The sequence below is a fragment of the Anabrus simplex genome, chromosome 9 (genome assembly GCF_040414725.1).
Source record: "Anabrus simplex isolate iqAnaSimp1 chromosome 9, ASM4041472v1, whole genome shotgun sequence".
NCBI lineage: Eukaryota > Metazoa > Arthropoda > Insecta > Orthoptera > Tettigoniidae > Anabrus > Anabrus simplex.
The window spans coordinates 17,131,480-17,154,166 of NC_090273.1; the positions used below are offsets into that span (position 1 = coordinate 17,131,480).

At 42.8% G+C, this 22,687-nt stretch overlaps 1 protein-coding gene across 1 annotated transcript in view; it reads right to left on the reverse strand.

Annotated features, from left to right (window-relative positions):
• Window positions 1–22,687, reverse strand: part of dpp (decapentaplegic) — a 133,168-nt gene that overhangs the window by 14,706 nt on the left and 95,775 nt on the right. The window contains exon 2 of the mRNA XM_067153330.2: window positions 456–752. Within this exon, the coding sequence (XP_067009431.2) occupies window positions 456–738 (283 nt within the window). The 5' untranslated portion in view covers window positions 739–752. The remainder of the gene's footprint in view (window positions 1–455; window positions 753–22,687) is intronic.

Sequence of the window (22,687 nt, forward strand, 5' to 3'; positions counted from 1 at the left end):
TCCTGCTTTTAAAAGCTCCAATCAAGCTTATTCGTGCCATTCACGTCATCTCTCTACTGGCAGGTCGGAACATACCACTTAATCGAGCAGCTTGTCTCCTTACTCCCAAATCTCCCCATCCTAAAGTTTGCAACATTTTCCTAACACTACTCCTTTGTCGGAAATCACTCAGAACAAATCGCGATGCTTTCCTTGGGACCTTTTCCAGTTCTAGTATCAAGTAATCCTGCTCTGGGTCCCATACACTGGAACCATACCGGTGATTTCTAGAGCCTCTCCAGTACATCAACCCCTAAACACTCGCTGTGAAGAGATCTTTTAGCCTTATTTACAACCTAGTGTACGTCATTTCCCCAATGAAGATAATTCGTTATATTAACACCTAAGTACTTAGAGTGATCCCCGTGAGGTACTTTCTGTAATTGACACACGTTGTAAAGGTCCTGTTTACTCACCGAGATGATGGAAGCTGCGAGCAGTGTTGGCAGAGCGCGTGTGCTTGCCCTTGAGCCTGAGTGAGGCTGTGTCCAAGTCAGCGCCGGTCTGCTGCCGGTATAGGTCGAGCATAGCTTGAGGGATGACTATTTTACTTCTGTCAGGCCTTGGTCTCTTGTTGACCCCGAACAGCGAGAGCAGGCTCGCCTCCACGTGTTGGAGGACCTCAGGTTCGGGGGAGGAGGTGGTGCAGGACATGAGGAGCGTCGCCAGCACGGTCAGGACCATTGGCAGCCCGCGCATGATCGGTCACACTCCTGCAACATAACAATCATCATCACTTACAACATTAATAGACCTCGGAGTTTGTTCCTGAAGGGATAACTTAAAATGAAGTTGTATTTACACGTTTCATGTATTATAAGGTTAGAAACGGTGGTCTTAGTGCCTAGAATCTAGATTTGCCTATATTCCTAATTTTATCCCTGAATCGATTACAACAAATTTAAAATTATTCCGAGAAACTAAAATATTTGCCGACTCGTATCTTGAACAGTATATTTTTAAAATATTTATCAAACAAAGTCAGAAATCTGTAAACCATAATTCCCGGAATTACTTAAGAACTTCCCGTAGTCTGAGTCACGAGTGAAGACAAAGAGTCAGCTTTCAAGTCTTCTTTAATTGAAAGGTTACAGGAATTTCTCCCCTTCACATTGGTTGGTAAAATGAGGTGAGTGGTATTTGTTTTATGTTTCCCTCTAAAGAGTTATCAGTTTAGCAAAATAAAAATGGCGTTTTCATTGATAAATGCCTATTAAATTATGTAAAATTGAAGGTGCCTAAAATATATTTTACCGGGCGAGTTGGCCATGCGATTAGGGGCGTGCAGCTGTGAGCTTGCATCCGGGAGATAGTGGGTTCGAACCCCACTGTCAGCAGCCCTGAAGATATTTTCCGTGGTTTCCCAATTTTACAGCAGGCAACTGTTGGGACTGTACCTTAATTAAGGCCACGGCCACTTCCTTTCCCTTCATAAGCCTAACTTATCCCATCATCCCCATAAGACCTATTTGTGTCGGTGCGACGTAAAGCAAATAGCAATATACCTATTTTTTGACATTTGAGGGCCTATTTTAGGCATCTAAAATAAAAATGTTAGCACCTAAAAATCCGAGGTCTAGTTATTAATCAGGTTATGTTTCTTTGATCTGTTTTACGTCGCACCGACATAGATAGGTCTTATGACGACGATGGCTTAGGAAAGGCCTAGGAGTGGGAAGGAAGCGGCCGTGGCTTTAATTCAGGTACAGCCCCAGAATTTGCCTGGTATGCAAATGGGAAAACCATCTTCAGGGCTGCCGACAGTGGGGTTCGAACCCACTATCTCCCGAATGCAAGCTCACAGCTGCGCATCCCTAACCGCACGGCCAACTCAACTCGCCCGGTAATCAGGTTATGAAGCCATCCTTAGTTCAAAGGCATAGCCGCATACTTGTATATATAACCTTAGCAGGACCATTCCCATGTTATGCAAGTGAAGCATGGGCAATATTAAAAACTGTTGCTGATAGAATTAGACTACCAGCAATGAGATGAAATACATGAGAAAAACAGCGGGATATAGTCGATGGGAACATGACAAGAAATGAAACGGTTTCGAAGGAACCTAGAATTGAATCAGCAGTAATATATATATATGCTTATCAGGAAAGGTGGAAAAATCATGTTCGAAGAATGGATACAGGAAAATTTCCCAAAGAAATTCTCAAGTCCTACCCTAAAGGAACAAGATCCGTCGGTCGTCCAATGAAACGTTAGAATCGCAACAAGTGACTACGTCTACCTAATTCGTGAATAGATAATAATAATAATAATAATAATAATAATAATAATAATAATAATAATAATAATAATAATAATACGTCAGTGTCCTGGGATTCTGATTTGCCGCCATTTAGGCTGCTGTGTGTCATTTTCGACGTTCCGTTTTATTCTACTGCCCCCTGTGAGTGTGGTATCCTATGCCTGTCGTAAGAGGCGACTAAAAGGTGCCCCAGGGGAGTCCTTGCATTGCTTCCACTTGCTTATGCCAGGCTCCTCACTTTCATCTATCCTGTCCGACCTCCCTTGGTCAACTCTTGTTCTTTTCTGACCCCGACGGTATTAGAGCACTCGAGGCCTAGGGAGTTTTTCATTTTGATGACCTTTGTGGCCATTGTCTTTCTTTGGCCGATATCTTGATACTCGCCTAGTTGTATTTCCTATTAAAACAATAATCACCACCACCTCCACTCTACTAGGCAGCAAAGAAACGGATCTCTGCTGGGCTGAGTTTTAATTAATTTGTCGGGTTTACACTCTTCCACAGGAAAGAGGCAGACACTAAAATCAGAATGAACACTGAAACTAAAAAAACACGTTATTGGCTTACGCATCCAATTGTTTAATGTACGATTGTCAGAAGTAGAAGCAGACAACGTCCCGTCCAAAATTCCCTGAAAGGAGAGATGAGTGGACAAATATCGCGAGGTCATTTGTCTGAGTGATGAAATACGTAGGTCATCGCGTCACCTGTCTTGGTTTGTTAGTCATAAGCCTCTCCGTAACTGTTCTTTCACTTGCAAAACATTTGTCAATATGCCGTGGTATACCGTCAGGAGCTGACTTCATTGCGATCATCTGTCTCAGGACTCAACCCAGAGCCCTTCAACACTCCCTCTGCAGATCGGGTTCAAGCTCGGCAGATGTAGCCTGATTTTTGAAGACCGTAAAAATGTCCATTCGGCACTTCATGTCGTACGATAATTAATTTCGTGTGGCTATTTCTAGCCGAGTGCTTCCCTTGTAGGGCAGAGTGCGCGGCATCTGCATGTGTTGGTAACTGCGTGTTATTGTGGTGGAGGATAGTGTTATGTGTGAGTTGCAGGGATGTTGGGGACAGCACAAACACCCAGCCCCTAGCCATTAACCAATGAAGGTTAAAATTCCCGACCCCGCCGGGAATCGAACCCGGGACCCCTGTAACCAAAGGCCAGCACGCTAATCACGCTAACCATTTAGCCATGGAGCCGGACGGTTTTTCGATAATTTCACAGAATTACAATGATATTATTTTAGTCTTACATTCTGCCACAATGATCTGCTTCTCAATATCTTCACTCTAATCGTTACTTTCTTCTTCCGAATCTTTTTATCCCAATAGTCTCCCATTGCTATTCTAACAAGCATACTTTTAATTTTTCATTAGCCAGTAATTATCATTTAAATGTTTCATGTGTTGTTGGTATGCTAAATTCAACATTTCCCTCCCTTCTAACTATATCTGCTTCTATACTTATACCTTCATCGTAACTCCACTATTAACTGTACATTCTGACAGACCATTTTTCAGAATTTATTACTTATTACATCTAGTTCTTTTATATCTACTTCATTCCCGTATGGATCCCGTGAGATCTCCGAAGTTAAGCAACACTGGGCGTGGTCAAGATTTGGATGGGTTGCCACGCGCTGTTGGTGGGGGTAAGGGAAAGGAACTGGCTACCCTACCGTAGGTAAACTCCGGCTCAGCCACACCTCTGCGAAGGTTCGGACCTGCCTTCGGGCAGAATACACCCTTACCTTACCTCATGCCCGTGTATTAAAATATCAGCGATTTAATACAGTATGTATTGTTCGTAATGGAAGCTAAAATATTACGCAATATGAAATCTTTGTCGTCTTTATATAAACTGCATGCTACTCATTTATTGGTACAACCAAGAAAACTCCCGGATTGCTATTCACTATCACACACTCTGTGGACAACAGCGATGTTCTGATGACTTCAATGAACAGTTTGCCAAGTTCCATCGCAATCGACGCCTTCGATACGCAAACCACGTTACCTTTACAACTGTAGCAACAAATTACTATCTCTTAACTGTGTAAATAATATTTTGCGGCTGAAAGTCTGTTACCATTAAGTTGATGATGTCCTCGCAATCAGTCTGACCCAACACAAAGAGATCCGCTGTAAGTGGCTGACCAAAGCCTCTAACAGGACAAAAATCTATAAGATGCTGAGGTGTTCTTACCACAATGATAAATCTTAGAAGTGGAGGGTCTCCCTGAAGTTCACACAAAGACTGGCAAACACTGACTACGTGGATAAACATTTTTGTAAGCGGAGAATGACGGTAACATGCATTCTTTGCTTGTATGAAGAAGAGAATATTATGTTTTCTTCCAGGGATTGACCATTTCTTGGAAGAAGCCGTTGTACGCAATATTACACCGAGATGTCGAGTTACCAGTGAAAAAGGAGCAGTGTGAATCACGTAGTGCAAGAGTTGTCGATAAATGGACTCCTACTCGCTGTCGGGTACGGGAACTACAGTTAACTTTCGTACGAGGAAGTCTTCAGATGGGCGGACCTGCTCACAGGTTTCACCACATTGCTGTTGCTATTGGTATAGCGTGTTCTAGCTCCCTCAGGGTCAAACACGGCAGAAGTAGTGGGAATTTTGAAGGGCGTAAAGTTCTCCACCCATCGACACTATCTGGTTACATATAATAATAATAACTTAATAATTAAAACTTAGCGATAAGTTTACTCTGCAGGATGTCGATATTGATACTCACCGGTAGCTGAGATCTTACGATACTTGTTTGTACACGTTGCTTTACACCGCACAGACACACATAGGTCTTATGGTGGGGCTAGGAGTGGGAAGGAAGCGACCATTTTCACACCAGGCAAATGCTGGGGCTGTACCTTAATTAAGGCCACGGTCGCTTCCTTCCCACTCCGAGCCCTGCCCTATCCCATCGTCGCCATAAGACGTATCTGTGTCGGAGCGACGTAAAGCAAATTGTGAAATATGAAGACTGCTATTTCCAACAGATGACAACGTAACCAATTCCTCGATTCGATATTCGATATCTTAGTTGATCTTAGATCTTAGATCGATAATGAAATGTTTTTGCTATTCTGCCACGAGATCGGAATGAGACGGTTTGTAAGTTGTTACCGACTCTATATGGTTGTCTTGTGTGTATGAGGCCATTAAGTTTCATTTTACTGCCACCCATTGTTATCCACTAAAATCAACAAGGCGCACGTCAAGCTATAAGTTGTAAGGTACGAGTGTAATGTGTTAGCGAAGAGCACGTTATATTAGTAATACGCCTAATTATTGTGAATAGTGTCCTGCTCCATGGCCATATGGTTAGCGTGCTGACCTTTCGTCCATGGGGTCCTGGGTTCGATTCTCGGTCAGGTCGGAGATTTTAACTTTCATTGGTTAATTATGATGGTTCGGGGGCCGGGTGTGTCCACTGTTATTAACATTAGAATTCATCTTAGGTAGAGCTCCATCCTCACAGACTAGCAGGTCGCCTATAGCGCGTCAACTCGAAAGGCGTGCACCAGACCTCTCAGGAGGTCACGCGCCAATAGTATAGTATTTATTAGTTTTAATAAAATTAGACCCTTGGTGCATACTGACATCACAGTAATAACGAATGTTTAGATGTCCGTCTCATTGGCTCAATAGTCAACGTAGGGAGTCCCGAGTTCGATTGCCAGCCGGGTCGGGGATTTTGACTTTGTAGGCCTTTGCTGGTAAGATGTAGTGTTCACAACGCACTATGTCTTCTGGTATGGGCTAGAATAAAATTGTTACTTTCATTGATCTGTCTTAGTCTTATACTTGGCTTTGACAGTATAAAAGTGGCTGAGGTATGAGTGATGCTAGTAATGCCATTCCTTATGCAGCCAGTCCCTGCTATGAATGGTGTGAAAATGTCGCTCATAGGGTCGGTTGGTGCACGCATTTCAGTGGGCTTGGCAGACTGATGTGCAATAGCAACTTCTGGCTCAGTGAGGAAAGCAACGAGAAACTACCTCACTCCTCATTTCCCTAGTACGCCTCTTCAGTGACACCTAGGCCATCTATGACAGCTAATGGCGAACCTGTTGAGGATCCAACCAGCCTTCGGGGTGAATACCCAACATACATACATACAGTTAACTTATTTAGTTCGGGGGCTGAGTGTTTGTCTTAATACACACAACACACTTCACTATCAACCATCACAGAAACACGCATTAGCGAGTACATCCCTCCACACACGGCTGGCGTCAGGAAGAGCATTCAGCCGTATAACTGGGACAAATCCGTACAAATGTTCACACCATATAATTGACAAAAAGTCCAGAAAGAAGCAGGAGAACGAATTAATAATAATAATAATAATAATAATAATAATAATAATAATAATAATAATAATAATAATAATAATAATAATAATTGCTTTACGTCCCAGTAACTACTTTTACGGTTTTCGGAGACGCCGAGGTGCCGGAATTTAGTCCCGCCGGAGTTCTTTTCCTTGCCAGTAAATCTACCGACATGAGGCTGGCGTATTTAAGCACCTTCAAATACCACCGGACTGAGCCAGGATCGAACCTGCCAAGTTGGGGTCAGAAGGCCAGAGCCACTCAGCCCGGCAAATTAATTATTATTGTTATTATTATTACTATTTTACAAGCTGCTTAACGTCGCACCGAGACACAGATAGGTCTTATGGCGACGATGGGATAGGAAGAGGCTAGGAGAAGGAAGGAAGCGGTCGTGGCCTTAATTAAGGTACAACCCGAGCATTTGCCTGGTGTGAAAATGGGAAACACGGAAAACCATCTTCAGGGAAGCCGACAGTGGGGTTCGAAGCCACTATATCCCGAATACTGGAAACTGGCCGCACTTAAGCGACTGCAGCTATCGAGCTCGGTGAACGAATGTTTAGACAAATTACGGATTCATGTCAGCTTTAATATGAATCCTATTTTTTAAAATTATTTCTTTTGGAAATTCGGTCATCCTATTTCAATCCAGAATACTTACTTATCGTATCCGAGGACACGATTGGCTCGCCTGGTGCAGGTAGGGAGAGGGTGACACCCGGTGTCGACACACAGCCTACTCCTGTCCAATAAGACCAAGGGGTCTGCTCAAGGTTTAACGTCTCCATCCGACGGACAAATCACCGTCAACAGCGTCATATGACTTCACTCCATATGAACACTGCGGACAGTTTTGGAATTTAATCCAGGCTTTTGGCACGCAATCTAGTGATCAGAAATGGTTTAACACCACCTGACCTACCCTGCCGGCCAACACTCAGATGGTGAACATTTTTTCGACCAATGGGACTCGAACCGGCTAACCACGGTGCTAGAGCATTGTTGACTTGGTACCTTAACGATCATGGCCCACAGTAAAACAAGACACTACGTACTGGAGGCGTCTGGCAGTGTAGAGGCGCCAGTAGAAGTTGGCCCATTTGATGTTTTCCCGCGTACTGTAGGCAGGGAGACTCGGTTTAACGGTATCCATTGTTCGTCGCCCCTGACGCCAAAAGCTTACTAATGCCCGAAAGTGAAGACCGCGACACCCCGCCGTTCTTTTACTCACTTCTGAGAAGGCGTAATAAATTACGTCTAATTATGATTTTCCAGTAAGCCTCAGTTGAACACACACCTTCCTAGCCCAGTGTATGGACAGAAACCCTCCACCGGCTCTCAAGGGCTAGTGGTGACAACGGGGCGCGGCCGAGTCTGGCAGTAGCCGATACCTATACCTAGATTCAAATCTCGGTCACTCCATGTGAGATTTGTGCTGGACAAAGCGGAGGCGGGACAGGTTTTTCTCCGAGTTCTCCGGTTTTCCCCGTCATCTTTCATTCCAGCAACACTCTCCAATATCATTTCATTTCATCTGTTAGTCATTCATCATTGCCCCAGAGGAGTGCGACAGGCGTCGGCAGCCGGCACAATTTCCATCCTCGCCGCAAGATGGGGCTCAATTCATTTCATCCCTGACCTGGTCACTGATTGGAAAACAGATTGTAGGTTTTTATTTTCACCTATACCATGGATAAGAACCGCTGCGCCATACGGTCACACAGAATCAGTGGGGGAGGGAGTTACCGGGTTCAACCTCCCCTATGAACACTTCACTTTCTTTCTAATATTGGAACATAAAGCAATACAGAATAAATACAGGATGTCCAAATAGTAAATGTGTAGTTCATTGTACAGAAAATTTAGGAATGACATGGTAACTCCATTTGTCTGAATACGTTAATAGTCAGAATACTTCGTGTCTGTAATGCTGACAATCCTCGCGAGTGGAAGGAAATGGCTCCACTCGATCAGAAGATCAGGCCTCAAATCGGCAACTTGTTACTGGGCCAATTTTCTTCAACACAGAACGTTACCGCACTGAAATTCTGGAACATTTCGTGGCCAAACCCCGTGAGCGTGATATTCCAGAGGTTCCTAAACGACTGTACTCTCCAACAATATGCAGGCTGCAGAAGGACATGTCCAACAACTCCTGTCCAGCAAATGGACTGCCGTAAGTACCACTTCAAATTTCATAGTTACTTTTTTGATAACCTGTATTATTAAATGAATAGATTCCTTGGTACTCACATTCAAAGTAACACTGTACCAAAAAAAAAAAAAAAAAAAAAAAGCTGGATCTATGTTAGGCCTTCAGCCCACACGTTGTTTGGATCCTCAGACACAAATGCCAAACATTATGCGAGTGTATAGGGAAGTGGCACCATAATGACATACAAGGGATGATGAGGAGTCGTTAGTTAGTGTGCTATTGCTTTCCTTACTGGACCAGAATGTTCTATCGCAGCACAATCCCCTCTATGTAAAACAAGCCTATCATAATATTCAGACACTATAGTTATGTTTTGAATGACATTACTCAGCACCACCCATATCCCAGCGGCATCCAAATTGTCACAGCCATGGATGAGACTGGGACTTCGGTGGACTATCCTGTGCCAAGAGACAGATACTATATCCATCAAGAAAGAGCAAGAGGCTAGCCGGGAGATGTTAAATATATTTCCAAATTCTTTATTTACGAAAGGACTAGGTAAACAACAGATAGGGAATCTGTCACCTGGGGACTGGCCTAAATGCAGATCAGTGGTAATTGACTGATTGATTAGTGATGATAAATAATAAAATCGTAGACTGATCAAAAGAATTCTCGACCTGCACGAAGTCGGCTTCACAGATAAAACTATGCAGGACAGGTGTACATTCAAAACACAAGAGGACAAACCACAATTTCTAGACATCAACATCCGGACAATAAATCGCAAGAAACAAAAATGCAGCGAGAATATGAAGCAGCAATGAGGAAAAAGATAAATAAAAATAAATTGTGAAAATAACTTGTTCAGTTCTTCTACAACAGAACCAATAGCTTCCTTACCTCTCCAGTACTTCCAAAGACGTAATGCTAATACCAACAATGCTCAACAGGTTTTCCTTCAAGTGCCCCTGTAGGGCGTCTTTTCAGTAAATGCAAAGATGTACTTTTCATCAAATACGTCGGGGATTAGTAATGAGCATTTTAAGAACCAATTATTTGATTTGTAAAATAAATGACAAACATTTGAAACGCTAAAGTCATTAACTAAAATAAAAATGATGGGAAAAGATGACTTCACAAGTCCCGCAAAGTCTCACCTAGTGATGGCAGCCACTTGATGTCTCTATGCTAAAAGCCACACACAAAATGCAGTAATATGTTTTCCAGCCCCATGCCAAAAAATATTGGCAATGGTTTTTGTAATGTAACTGCAGTTTTACTGATTACTAGTTGAAAAAATTAATATGTAATTGTAATTTAGTTAATTACTATTTGAAAAATTAATATGTAATTGTAATTCAGTTAAATATTTCTCACTTCAATGTAATTCAGCCCGATGACCTATTTTCTTGTACTCTTGCTATCACAGGATATAATACCTTAAAGAAACTAATGACGAATTACTAAGTACCATTTCTCCATGAATGCAACGCAAAGGTAAGTTTGTATTCAATCCATTTAGGCCACCCTTTAACAAGATTGCTCAAATTACCGCCTATTTATTTATCGTATCAGAAGCACTAATATATGCATATAAATACAAACTGTACAGCCAAAAGACAAATAGATAACAACATAACGACTTCCTGTCGAGCACGGTGCTCGGAAAAGTAGATGCTACGTTAGTTCCTTAATGCGAAGACTGGCTTTAGAAATGACGAACCACAGAGGAAGGGTCTGAGAAGACCACAGAACATGACAGGAAAACAAACTTTTATGCTTGCTGAGCAATAGTTAGCCACTTTCAGGGACTCAAGTGTTGCTTGCATAAGGTCCTCCATAGTACATTACCGCCTGGAAGTTTTGTGTTACAAGATTTCCCGTTGTAACTGGCAAGAACTTCCACTGTAGAAGAAAGGGCTTTCATCACTCCCATGCATGTTCATTAGGGAAAATACACGTTGATGGAAATAAGGACAAAAGAAACAGTATGACTGTGTGACACTGAAGTAGTACATTACAAAGCAGGGCGCTTGGCTGGCTATCCCTGCTGAGAGCAGTGCCGTATGTGAATGTGTGATGTGTGAGCTAAGTTCTGCGTATTCATTTATGAGCGATGAGAATAACTTTGTCGGTCTCACAATCGTGCCCTACACATAATTACTTATTTCTAACGGTGTAAAAAGAAAACGTCCGACGAAATCTTCGAACTAAAGGGAAATGGTGGCAGCTCCTAAAGTGTCTCCGGATAGTCTGAGTAGCGATTAGGGTTCGAATGTTGAAGACCTAAATATCGTCCAAATATGCAAGAGAGCGAAAAAAAAAAAAAAAAAAAAAAAGGCACAATATGACCCACAAATTGACTCTTCATAGTCCTTTCAAAATTGAAAATCACAAATGCAAAATTTGATAGGACAAATTCACGCCTAAATTATTATTATTATTATTATTATTATTATTTCTTATTATGTTTCTGAATAAACACATTTAAATACAGTGTATTTTCATTGGCTCGGCTATGAAACATATTATTAAGCCTACCTTTAAAGTAAGTTCTCTAGGACGTTACATCGAGGTACAGTTTCTGCGACAGTACCGAGCTCGATAGCAGCAGTCACTTAAGTGCGGCCAGTATCCAGTATGCGGGAGATAGTAGGTTCGAACTCCACTGTCGGCAACCCTGAAAATGGTTTTCCGTGGTTTCCCATTTTCATACCAGGCAAATGCCGGGGCTGTACCTTAATTAAGGCCACGGCCGCTTCCTTCCCACTCCTCGCCCTTCCTCGTCCCATCGTCGCCATAAGACCTATCTGTGTCGGTGCGACGTAAAGCAACTAGCAAAAGAAAAAAAAAGTTTCTGCGAATAAACACGTTCGAAAGCTGTGCATACCATAATATAATCTTCCAAACGCTAGGCACGAGTGTTATTGACGACGGTGCGGAATACTGTTTCTCTTTAGATATCAAATACATCTTTAAACGCTGTCTTCTCTTGTACTTCTAAATCCATTCTTAGAAGTATATCACGTTGATTATAGCGTCATGAATAAAGGGATTACTTTTTCGGGACAGGACGTATAAAGTAATGTTAAAGGACGCCTGTTCATGTGAAAGCAAAACACTCAAGTGACAGGTGTTTTCACTTTTCGTACTTACTCCTGTAAATGCATAGCTGGAGGTGTCATGGAACCATCTAAATATGACTAAAATACGACACTTTCGCTAACAATGTGGCCTAATGTCAAAATATGAATGAAATATGATTTTTATGGGAAATAAAATCCTCTTATTTGTGATGAGAATCACCGGGTTTGCATTAACAAGCAGGGAACAAGATAGGCCTATGACTTTTCATAACAACCGAGCCCTAGAGGTACACGCACAGAGAAAAATAGAAACTCGCCACTTCTTCCTAGAAATGCTCTGGCCGTTATTCTAGACTTGAAATACAACCAGGAGAATATGTTTATATGTGTAGTTATTACTTCATTGAGATAAATTTTAGCATTTTCAAACAGCACCGCCAATGTGGAATATTACCTAATCACGGTTATATTACAATGAGTGCAATACGATCCGTTTGGAGGCAGGGTCAGTAACAAAACATACCCCGGGCAACTTCCGCTCTTCGGAATATCCCAATGTACAGAGTTCTGATACACCCGCTTTTCTTCTGACCCTGGCGGTATTAGGTTTACAAGGTCTAAACGAGGGAGTTGTGCCACTTTATAGGTACAACAGTCACCACGCCACTTCTCTAATCGCATAGTATACTGTATGACCCCACCAGTGAACATGGCTAATATCCACAAGACTGTGTTTCCTGTCTTTTCTGTATTCGCTACAGAATTTATTATCTCAGTTTACCAAAACTAAGTTTTCGTTACAATTTGAATTTGAACCTTAATTTTTTCATTCTGACGCGCGGAAAACAAATGACTACGTGCTGCCGCCACTATCGAAATGTAAACAAATTGTTGATTCCATTCGGGGTTTGCAAATAATTTGTCATAAATTTTATCCGCTATGAGCAGAAACGAAGAAAGAAGCCTAATTCGACTTTCCAAAAGAGTCAATTGTTATTGAATTTGGTGGCAGAAAGCATTAACATCATAGAGAATAAGAATATTGTATATTTCACTCAAAAAATAAAACAGTATTGCTTAATTCTTCATTAAAAAGGGCGTTCTTTTTATCCACCTAGGACGTTTTATTGCATAATCGTGGTTATATTCCCCGTCCTTGTGATTTACAGTTAAATATTCCAGCCGTCTACGAACTGCCATATTGAAATGCTATTTTCTTAGATTTCCTGTTTTTACCGGCAGACCTTTCTCCGGTAAAATTTTAAACCGAGATAATGTTGTCGCTGAATAAAAATGTAAGTGTTATCTCGGCTTTCTTAGCTTAAATCAAGACAAAGGCTTTTACTCGCGTTGATGAATACATTGCAAAAATGTCCTTGCTTTTGGCTTCATGTGTTCGTACTAGAAATTATTATTATTATTATTATTATTATTATTATTATTATTATTATTATTATTATTATGAGAAATGTAGTTGATATGGTAATAAGATGAAGAAAATCAATTTACTGCGCTGTTGGAAATCAGAACGTGCTTGTTCTGTGGGTGCGAGTCCACTAGACCAGAGGACGGATGGACCAAACGAGAGAAACCGGGTCATTACAAAGTTAAGTAGCAGTAATTTGGAGAGTAGGTGTCTTCTCCGCCAGATGTTGCCGCTTTACATCTGAATCCAGTTTCAGAAGGCTGGAATTCCTTGTCGAATGTGGCGACCTCTATGTGGAGTTAAACCACGCAGGTCTAGCAACTATGCAAATAATTTTGCATAATCTTCTGTTCCTTGTGCATGCACCTGTGTCAGGCACATTGAAATACAGATGGCACAAAAAATCAATGCATGGATTTCAATCATTTACAACTTCTTTGCTTTGAAAGAAATATTAATGTTTTTGCTACAAACATTGCGTACGAACTAGAAATAAGTATTGGTCCATCTCATTTGCAATAGTGAAAGTGCAAGTCCCATAGCGCATGTAACACGGGGAGTTATAGTCGTTACGAGGAAGTTTGTAGGGTTAATCCACGCCAATAGCAAGTGACTCTTCTGTATATACCCTGTAAGATTACATGAAGAGCGTGTAACACGTGCTACCCAACGCTTCGGGGTTAGTGTTAGGCTGAGCTGGGCACGTAAGAGAGGAATATACCCTCCTTCGTCCAACGTGTCTCCGTGCTCGCTCCTGAACCCGAGTCAATCTGTCTGTCTGTTAGGTTATCAGCCCAGAGGCTGGTTGGATCCTCAAATACCACCACCAAAGGTTATGCGGTTATAAGAAAACCCCAAAAACCAATGGCAGCACCAAAATGAGGCGTACTAGGCAAGATGAGGAGTGAGGTAGTTTGCCATTGCTTTCCTCACTGGGTCAGAAAGTACTATTGCAGCACGACTGACCCTATGAACAGCACCTTGCATAACACTCAGATGCACTAGTCGTGCACTGAATGTCATTACCCGAGTCAATAATAATAATAATAATAATAATAATAATAATAATAATAATAATAATAATAATAATAATAATAATAATAATAATGTTGGTTCTACGTCTCGGTATTCGGGAGATAGTGGGTTCGAATCCCACTGTCGGCAGCCCTGAAGATGGTTTTCCGCGGTTTCCCATTTTCACACCAGGCAAATGCTGGGGCTGTACCTTAATTAAGGCCACGGCCGCTTCCTTCCCACTCCTAGCCCCTTCCTGTCCCATCGTCGCCATAAGACCTATCTGTGTCGGTGCGACGTAAAGCAAAAAAAAAGAAAACAAGAAAAGGTTCTACGTCTGACTATTTTAGAACACGCCGGGGTGCCGGCATTTCGTTTCGCAAGACTTATTCTACGAGCCGATAAATCTACTCAAATACCACCGGACTGAGCCGGGGTCGACCTCTCTACGTACAGAGCTACTCAGCCTAGCTCGAAAGTTTGAATCTCGCCACGACGGTAGGCTGTATATTAGTTATTTTTTCTTTATACACAACATTTCACTTTTGGTTTGACATGAAATCACTTATTCGTTCCTTTTTTCGCGTTCATTTGGACACGAGTAATGACAACGGTCGACCTACAGTACAGCGAATACCCGTCCTTCGACTTGCGCCAACGTGTAAACAGTGCTTTGCGTCCTTGTGCATGCACAGTGTCTACTATCTGGGACTGGACATGCTGTGGAAATGTGTGCACACCATTTGAGAAAAAAATATATCTTTCAAGTGACCATCATTCACACCCTGACAAAGACAGGCTTCCTTTCAGAACATTTTTCATAACAAGAGTTTCCGGCCATAACGCATCAATTTCTATGCGAATAATGTTCCTAAGCTTTTCTCATTGGTAGCTTGTTGGCATATAAGCCTCCTTTGGAATACAGTTTTTTTGTTACTTTTCAGTTTATTTTTTCTTTTGTGCCTGTAATCATATTTTCGTCCACATTATTTGATTATTCTTTATGAATATTTGTTTACAACAGATGTACAGTTATCTTTATTGTAGTGATTATCTCATAAATGAAGTATTTAGGCCTACGTAGTCCAGTAACGATACCTTTCAAGCTCCGTGTAACAAATAATAACTGTTATAGTAATTATTCACAATCAGGAAAGAAAGGCCCATATTTCAGAGGAAAAGCATATGGGAAGATACCTATAAAAATATTTCTGTTTTATACTCTGAGAGAAAACATTTATTTACAAATGTATTGCTAGATTTTCAATTAACTGCCACTAAACAGAGTATACAAAAATTCAATTAACATTGAAAATATGTTTTGAGCAGATTTTGATGTACATTAAACAAAACATAGTAAATTAGTTTTCCCAACATGGGCCTATTACTCACGCGCCGAACAGAAGGCCATGAAGAGTGAACTAACGGCAAACGGCTCCCGTACCATTCCCGATATTTCTCTCCCAGGAAAGGAATGCACCCTTCACAAATCATCTTTTGGTCTTGATTGACTTGCGCAGACTGATCTGTACCGTTTGTTTCAAACGAACTGTCGGATCAAGAATATTTATGCCGTACGAGAATCTCTCTTAAAAGCAACAATATCAAGACATCTGCTGCAGCCATGTGCATCCAGTGTCGAAAACACTCATACGTCTCATAACGTACATTTATCAAAATTTGGTAAGTTGAAGGTATTTTACTTTATGGTAAATGGGATTAATGAGCAGCGAATTGAAGGGGCAATTCCCGAGCACATACTGTAGGTTGAGATTTCTTTCTCCTTTACGCAATTATAACAAAGGGATGGCCCATTCTTTTCGCCATCATTGTCAGGAACTACTCTTAGATTGGCGAAGTTAATGTATAGTTTGATGAGAGCTGTTAGTTGTGATGATGTCAAGCTAATCTTCTGAGTCATAAAATTGTAAGTTGCTGCAAATTCCTTAAAATGAGAAACTCCTATTCCTTGCCATGGCACATTTCCTCTGATCCTAAAATGGATTGCAGCAGTTTGCCAACATTTATTACAATTGCTGAACTTTTTCTTACCATTAAAGTTATGGCCTATAGATGAAAGGAGATTTTGGGTTATGTCAAATGTGGCTGAACTGATGTTACATGCAGTCACAGCCTGAACGTCAGCAAATCTTGTTAAGTAGACAGGTTCTAGGTCGTCAGTTAGGAAATATAATAATTTTCTGTAACTACCTCCTTGTAGGTGGCGACGGTAGAATAACATCCACGGTATTCCATGCCTGTTGTAAGAGGCGATTAAAAGGGGGCCCAGGGGCTCCCGACTTGGCAGCGTGGGTTAGCAACCACAGGGCCTTTAGATGAGCCCTGGCACTGCTTCCACTTACTTGTATTAGGCTCCTCAATTTCATCTATCCTATCCGACCTCCCTTAGTCAACCCCCTATGGGTGGGGTCGGTAGAATAACACCCACGGTATCCCCTGCCTGTTGTAAGAGGCGATTAAAAGGGGGCCCAGGGGCTCCCGACTTGGCCGCGTGGGTTAGCAACCACAGGGCCTTTAGATGAGTCCTGGCACTGCTTCCACTTACTTGTATTAGGCTCCTCAATTTCATCTATCCTATCCGACCTCCCTTGGTCAACACTTGTTCTTTTCTGGTCCCGACGGTATTAGAGCACTCGAGGCCTAGGGAGTTTTTCATTTTCACGCCCTTCGTGGCCCTTGTCCTTCTTTGGCCAATACCTTCATTTTTCGAAATGCTGGATCTCTCCCATTACCTCCCCCTGTGGGTGGGGGCGGTAGAATAACACCCACGGTATCCCCTGCCTGTCGTAAGAGGCGACTAAAAGGGGCCCCAGGGGTTCTGAACTTTGGAGCGTGGGTTGGCAACCACGGGGCCCTTAGCTGAGTCCTAGCATTGCTTCCACTTACTTGTGCCAGGCTCCTCACTTTCATCTATCCTATCCGACCTCCCTTGGTCAACTCTTGTTCTTTTTCGACCCCGACGCTATTAGGTTTGCGAGGGCTAGGGAGTCTTTCATTTTCACGCCCTTCGTGGCCCTTGTCTTACTTTGGTCGATATCTTCATTTTTCGAAGTGTCGGATCCCTTCTCTTTTTCCCTCTGATTAGTGTTATATAGAGGATGGTTGCCTAGTTGTACTTCCTCTTAAAACAATAATCACCACCACCATCTCCCATTCCCCCCCCCCCCGCTATGATTAGCGCTAATAGAGGACGGTTGCCCAGTTAAAAAAATAACCACCACCACCACCACTCGTGTGGCTGTTTCTAGCTCAATGTAGCGCTCGTGAGGCAGATCCTCCGACAAGGGTGGGCGGCATCTGTCGTATACGTGTTATTGTAGTGGAGGGTAGTGTTCTACGCGGTATGTCCCGGGGCCAATGGAATGGGCGATTTAAGGTTAAAATCTCCGACGCGGGCGGGAATCGAACTCGGGGCTCTCTGAGCCGAAGAGCACGCTGATTATTCAGCCAAGGAGCCGGACAGGAAATAACCATGTTGTTCAGCAAAGCTCTGATCACAAACCTCGTCATAGATTAACTTAATAGCCTTAATATCTCGTTTGGGAAGATCTCTGACTTCTTCATTCTGAGATCTAACAATAATCTGAGAAACACGTTCAGTTTCATTCATAGGAATAGGACACTGTTCTAACGACTGCTTTCCCTCTATTATAGTAATAATATTGAGGAGACAGTTTTTAATCGTAACAACCTCGGGTTTTTATCTTTTTTGTTGAATAGGTAAGTAAATAAATAGAGATTACACAAATTACCGTTGCTAAAAGTACACTGACTGACAGAGCAAATGCAACACCAAGAAGGAGTGGTCAGAACTTTATGCCAATTGCAGGGTAGACTGACGTCACTGAGGTATGCTCATGATGTGAAATGCGCCGCTGTGCTGCGCACGTAGCGAACGATAAATGGGACACGGCGTTGGCGAATGGCCCACTTCGTACCGTGATTTCTCAGCCGACAGTCATTGTAGAACGTGTTGTCGTGTGCCACAGGACACGTGTATAGCTAAGAATGCCATGCCGCCGTCAACGGAGGCATTTCCAGCAGACAGACGACTTTACGAGGGGTATGGTGATCGGGCTGAGAAGGGCAGGTTGGTCGCTTCGTCAAATCGCAGCCGATACCCATAGGGATGTGCCCACGGTGCAGCGCCTGTGGCGAAGATGGTTGGCGCAGGGACATGTGGCACGTGCGAGGGGTCCAGGCGCAGCCCGAATGACGTCAGCACGCGAGGATCGGCGCATCCGCCGCCAAGCGGTGGCAGCCCCGCACGCCACGTCAACCGCCATTCTTCAGCATGTGCAAGACACCCTGGCTGTTCCAATATCGACCAGAACAATTTCCCGTCGATTGGTTGAAGGAGGCCTGCACTCCCGGCGCCCGCTCAGAAGACTACCATTGACTCCACAGCATAGACGTGCACGCCTGGCATGGTGCCGGGCTAGAGCGACTTGGATGAGGGAATGGCGGAACGTCGTGTTCTCCGATGAGTCACGCTTCTGTTCTGTCAGTGATAGTCACCGCAGACGAGTGTGGCGTCGGCGTGGAGAAAGGTCAAATCCGGCAGTAACTGTGGAGCGCCCTACCACTAGACAACGCGGCATCATGGTTTGGGGCGCTATTGCGTATGATTCCACGTCACCTCTAGTGCGTATTCAAGGCACGTTAAATGCCCACCGCTACGTGCAGCATGTGCTGCGGCCGGTGGCACTCCCGTACCTTCAGGGGCTGCCGAATGCTCTGTTTCAGCAGGATAATGCCCGCCCACACACTGCTCGCATCTCCCAACAGGCTCTACGAGGTGTACAGATGCTTCCGTGGCCAGCGTACTCTGCGGATCTCTCACCAATCGAACACGTGTGGGATCTCATTGGACGCCGTTTGCAAACTCTGTCCCAGCCTCGTACGGACGACCAACTGTGGCAAATGGTTGACAGAGAATGGAGAACCATCCCTCAGGACACCATCCGCACTCTTATTGACTCTGTACCTCGACGTGTTTCTGCGTGCATCGCCGCTCGCGGTGGTCCTACATCCTACTGAGTCGATGCCGTGCGCATTGTGTAACCTGCATATCGGTTTGAAATAAACATCAATTATTCGTCCGTGCCGTCTCTGTTTTTTCCCCAACTTTCATCCCTTTCGAACCACTCCTTCTTGGTGTTGCATTTGCTCTGTCAGTCAGTGTATTACTGGGACGAGACAACACCAAAAGGAAAGCACGTGAAGATAAACTGAAATAGGTGTTCACGGACAGCTACGTTATCTGTAAAGTAGATGTTCCTGTTGGTAGATTCCTTCAACATTTGAGGCTTAGTGACGTTTTCCCACCACGTGAGGTGGGCATCATCAGAGTGTGCGATCCATTCTTTGCCCTGGCCTACCAAGCGACTGCTGCTCAGCCCGAAGGTCTGCAGATAACGAGATGACACGTGGTCAGTATGAGGAATCCCGTCAACCATTAGCCTTCGCTTTCTTGACCAGGGTCACTTTCTCACCATTTGGTAGCTCCTCAATCGTCCTGCCCTCACATCCATGAAGCAGTCTGGCTATCCCTCACCGGCAAAGAGGGTTGTGGAACAAATGACGGTACTGGCCACTTAGTTCTTCATATTTACGTGCTTCTTTTAAAATCGGAAAATCACTTTCATGTTATGAAATATTCTCAGAAGTATGAGTACGCAGCTTATCCGAGTGGTGCGGCATTACATCGTCGTGTCGTGTTTCAGCTACCCGACACTGAGGCAGGACTGATAACAGCCGCGTTCCACCGAGGAGCGGCGAGGGGAAATACTGTATATTTGGATTGGTTGCCTCATTCTTTAATTTATAACTGCTTGGATCTTCAGGCTCTCGAAATTGAAGACCCTGACAGTTATAAATTAATTGAATCAAAACTAAAAAGAAATGGCTTCACAAAAACAAATTTTTAATAGTCAAATTAGAGTTAAATTATGTTTTATAATGGACTTCAATGAATTTCAAGAGTACGTTTCAAGAAGTTACTCCATTTTTTCGTTCTTAGCAACGTGGAAAAATGTAATTAGTAATTGCAAATGCTCTTCATTTAAAAAAAATATTTTAAGTTGTACGTGTTGGAGCCCGAGACTGGTTGGACCCTCGACAGATCCACTATCAGCTGTCGTGAGACGTAAAGCAATAGAAAATATTATTAGGGCTCGGATATTTATGGGATGACCTAATGACTTTGAAAATATGAACGCCCTTATGCCCTAAAAGTAACGAAATATGAGTTAAAAACTCGAAAATATGAACCCATTACTTTCCAATTGCAACAATCAAAATAATATTTCTAAGGGAAGTTTTCCTTTTTTATTACAATTTGCTTCACGTCGCACCGACACAGGTGACTATGGGATAGGAAAGGCCTAGGAGAGGGAAGGAAGTGGCTGTGGCCTTAATTTGCCTGATGTGAAAATGGGAAAACACGAAAAATCATATTCAGAGCTGCCGACAGTGGGGTTCGAACCCACTACTTCCCGGATACAAGCTCATAGCTGAACGCCCCTAACCGCACGGCCAACTCGCCCGATTCCAAGGAAAGGAAATACAAATGAATCAAACACAAACAAAATTATTTGGCATTAAAAAATGTAGAATCTCTGTGGCTCAGGCGGCAGCATGTCGGCCTCCCACCACTGGATTCCCTGGTTCAAATCGCGGTCACTCCATGTGAGACTTGTGCTGGACAAAGCGGGGGTGGGACAGGTTTTTTTCCGGGTACTCCGTTTTCCCTGTCACCTTTCATTCCAGCAACACTCTCCAATATCTTTTCATTTCATCTGTCAGTCATTAATCATTGCCCCAGAGGAGTGCGACAGACTTCGGCAGCCGGCACAATTCCTATCCTCACCGGGCGAGTTGGCCGTGCGGTTAGGGGCGCGCGGCTGTGAGCTTGCGTCCGGGAAATAGTGGGTTCGAACCCCACTGTCGGCGGCCTTGAATATGGTTTTCCGTGGTTTTCCATTTTTACACCAGGAAAATGCTGGGGCTGTACCTTAATTAAGGCCACGGATGCTTCATCCCACTCCTAGGCCTTTCCCATCCCATCGCCGCCATAAGACCTATCAGTGTCGGTGCGACGTGAAGCCAACTGGAAAAAAATCCTATCCTCGCTGCAAGTTGGGGGCTTCAGTTATTCCTTCCTGACCCGGTTAATGACTGGAAAACAGGTTGTAGGCTTGTAAAAAAAAAAAAAAAAAAAAAAAAAAAAAAAAAACAAAAAACTAAAAATACCCCGAGGAACGGTGAAAACAGTCATCTTAAAATATAGGAAACGATACATTTATATGGTCAAAAACTATGTTATTCAAAACAGCGAGAAATATATTTAATTTAACGTAACATTGTAAAAAGTGACCATAATAAAAATATGTCATAAAAATTATTATTATTATTATTATTATTATTATTATTATTATTATTATTATTATTATTATTATTATTATTATTATTATTATTATAATTATTATGTACAGCCATGTATGAGACGCGCTCCAATATGGACTTGCGCGCTCAGAATATAGCATGCAAGTTTTGCGGTACTAAACACGTATTTTGTATTCGCTGATGCAGAGGGGAGTTGCGCGCGAAGATGGCAGACAGCGCGGTGCCGTAACGGCCGAGGTGACCTTTCTGAGGCGAGTGGAGAAAGTAGAGGCTCAAGTGGGTCACACATCACTGGCTGGATAACCTTTTGGCTCTCATTTGACGTTGCAGCCAGTTCCTCGTACTGATCACGTTATCAACGTCCCTTTGACGTATATTCCAAGTATTCAATAAAACTTGGAAAAGTTCAAGGAGAAGAAATTTAATTTCTCAAGATTTGCTTATGATATTGAGAAGCGTCGTAAAGAAAAATGAAAAATCCAGCGAAGCATTTATTGGAGAATGTAAGCAACCATTGCTAAAGAATAGAGACCTCGTATTCGTGGTTTTTCCGAAATATTGTTTTATTTCATTGTGGCTTTCTGAACTGGCTCTCACAAGGCACCTGGACTCGGAAAGTGAACGAGAGTAGCTATAAAATGTTCCCAAATATGATATATCTCACTGTAATATGAGAAAAGAAATACAAGATATAATATCTGATGTTACTCAAAAGTTACTTCCCAGATGTACACACAAATGCGGAGGTCTGGATAAGGAATTCATTTGTTCCATCAGAAGTGAATGGACTTTCCTTGAAGGAAAGTAGGATTACTGTCGGAGCTTAATAATGATAGGATAATGATGAAGTTAAAACACCAAGGAGTTGATTTGGACAAATTCTGGATTTCGCTACAAGAATATTTGGC